The sequence below is a fragment of the Atta cephalotes genome, assembly GCF_000143395.1.
Source record: "Atta cephalotes unplaced genomic scaffold scaffold00013, whole genome shotgun sequence".
Taxonomy (NCBI): Eukaryota; Metazoa; Arthropoda; class Insecta; order Hymenoptera; family Formicidae; genus Atta; species Atta cephalotes.
Window position 1 is genome coordinate 4,822,468 of NW_012130077.1, and position 1,849 is coordinate 4,824,316.

Sequence of the window (1,849 nt, forward strand, 5' to 3'; positions counted from 1 at the left end):
GAGAGAGAGAGAGAGAGAGAGGGGGGGGAGAGATAAAGGAAATTTGTATCGATTTCTCGCGCTATGACAAGCAATATGTACGTCATCGCTGGCTTTTAAACTTCCCCGCCTCTCAACGCGAAAGGTCATACTTGTCGTTATTTGTATAAACGCGACTAGACTGATAGATTTTCCATAGCCGATCGTCTTATATGTAGATTGAATACGAAACAAAAACTGCTTTCAGACCACGCTGGAGAACGCAGGTCGTTTGTCTTACTTTGTCATTCCTGATTGTCGGAGTGTTGTTTATCACACGCGCTTGGTTCGGCATACTCCTACTAAAATCTCCAAAGACCAACAGATTCGTCGAGGAACACATTGACGATGCCAAGATTGCTACGTGGCTACGTCGGGCTCGGATGTACGCCGAGTCGACGAAGGAGAATCAGAATGCGGACAGGAACACAAGTGTCAGCGCATCGGAACAACACCGCCACGATACAACCGGGTAAAAGACTCTCTGAACAGATATGATATTTTTTATCCATTTTAGATTTATATTTATCTAATAAGCAGAATATATTAACATTGTGCTAGCAGTTGTATCATTCAGAATACTGCATCAATTGCGTCTATGTTGAGATTATGTTCTGCAAGCAGTTTATCAACATGGAATATGATCCACTTGATACTGCAAATGCTTTAAAGCATTCTTCTTTGATTCGTCACTTTGTAAAATTCTTTCTTCTAATTAGTCAACGAAGCATTTGCAGCATTAATTGATTTATATTCCTAATCTGACAGCAGAAATTATTAAGGATGTTTTTTAGTTTACTAATAAATATTTTAAGTTTTTTGTCATTATTTTACATTTCTGAGAAATATGCCCCATGAGGAGCTAGGATATTTAAAATTAGAACGGAGTTGATTGATTGAATCTACTATTTCACTTTTCTAATTTCATTTTCCGATTCCATTTTCGGTGTCCGGGACGGCACTCTCTCAAATATTATATATATAACATCTAACTATGAATATCAGTTTTAATTTTTTTATATGAGTACTTTAAATATGTAAAATGATTTATATAAAATTTCATTATAATGCAGAGATTAGTTATTAGTAATGAAAATAAATAAATAAATAAACAAAGTTTATTTATTTCTATTAGAGCATAGATAAAAAATATTAGTTTTTATTAAAATAATGTTTTATCCAAGTCCTAAATCACAGCTGAATTTTTATTTTTAAATGGTATCTAGAATAATCTGTAATTTTTCCATTATTTTAAAATTTTGTGTAATACATCTTTAATTATTCTACTGAGTTTTTCTACATAAATAATTTTAAATACTCTTATAACACTTATACAAAAAAATTGAGACTTTTGTCAATATTTTTTAAATTCTAATATTAGAAAATAACAAATAAAAGAAATAAATTATACCACGTCCAGAAAATGACTATGAGTCACACATTTTATGATCAGATTAGAAGATTCGAGCACGTTATTTACTTCCGCATGCATTATTGTTATATCCTTGGACAGCCCAAAACAATAATGCATGCGGAACTAAATAATGCATTTAAGTCCTCCAATCTGATAACAATGTGTTACATAAAAATGTTTAAAAACAAACTATGTTACATAAAAGTATTTAAAAACAAAATGTTTTAAATATTATACAACTAACTAAAAATTATACAACTTTTGCATATATAGTTTATTTTTATTATAAAATACAATATTAACTCATTTGTGGATGAGATACATCCCCCTTAAATATATTTCATTTAAATGGAATATATATATATATATATATATATATATATNTATATTAATAACTACTGCTAGACTAGTTCTGTT

At 30.2% G+C, this 1,849-nt stretch overlaps 1 protein-coding gene across 1 annotated transcript in view; it reads left to right on the plus strand.

The window, feature by feature from the left end:
• The window catches only part of LOC105617559 (chitinase-3-like protein 2), a 5,490-nt gene that overhangs the window by 2,084 nt on the left and 1,557 nt on the right, over positions 1-1,849 (plus strand). Inside the window, exon 2 of the mRNA XM_012199115.1 lies at positions 227-490. Within this exon, the coding sequence (XP_012054505.1) occupies positions 227-490 (264 nt within the window). The remainder of the gene's footprint in view (positions 1-226; positions 491-1,849) is intronic.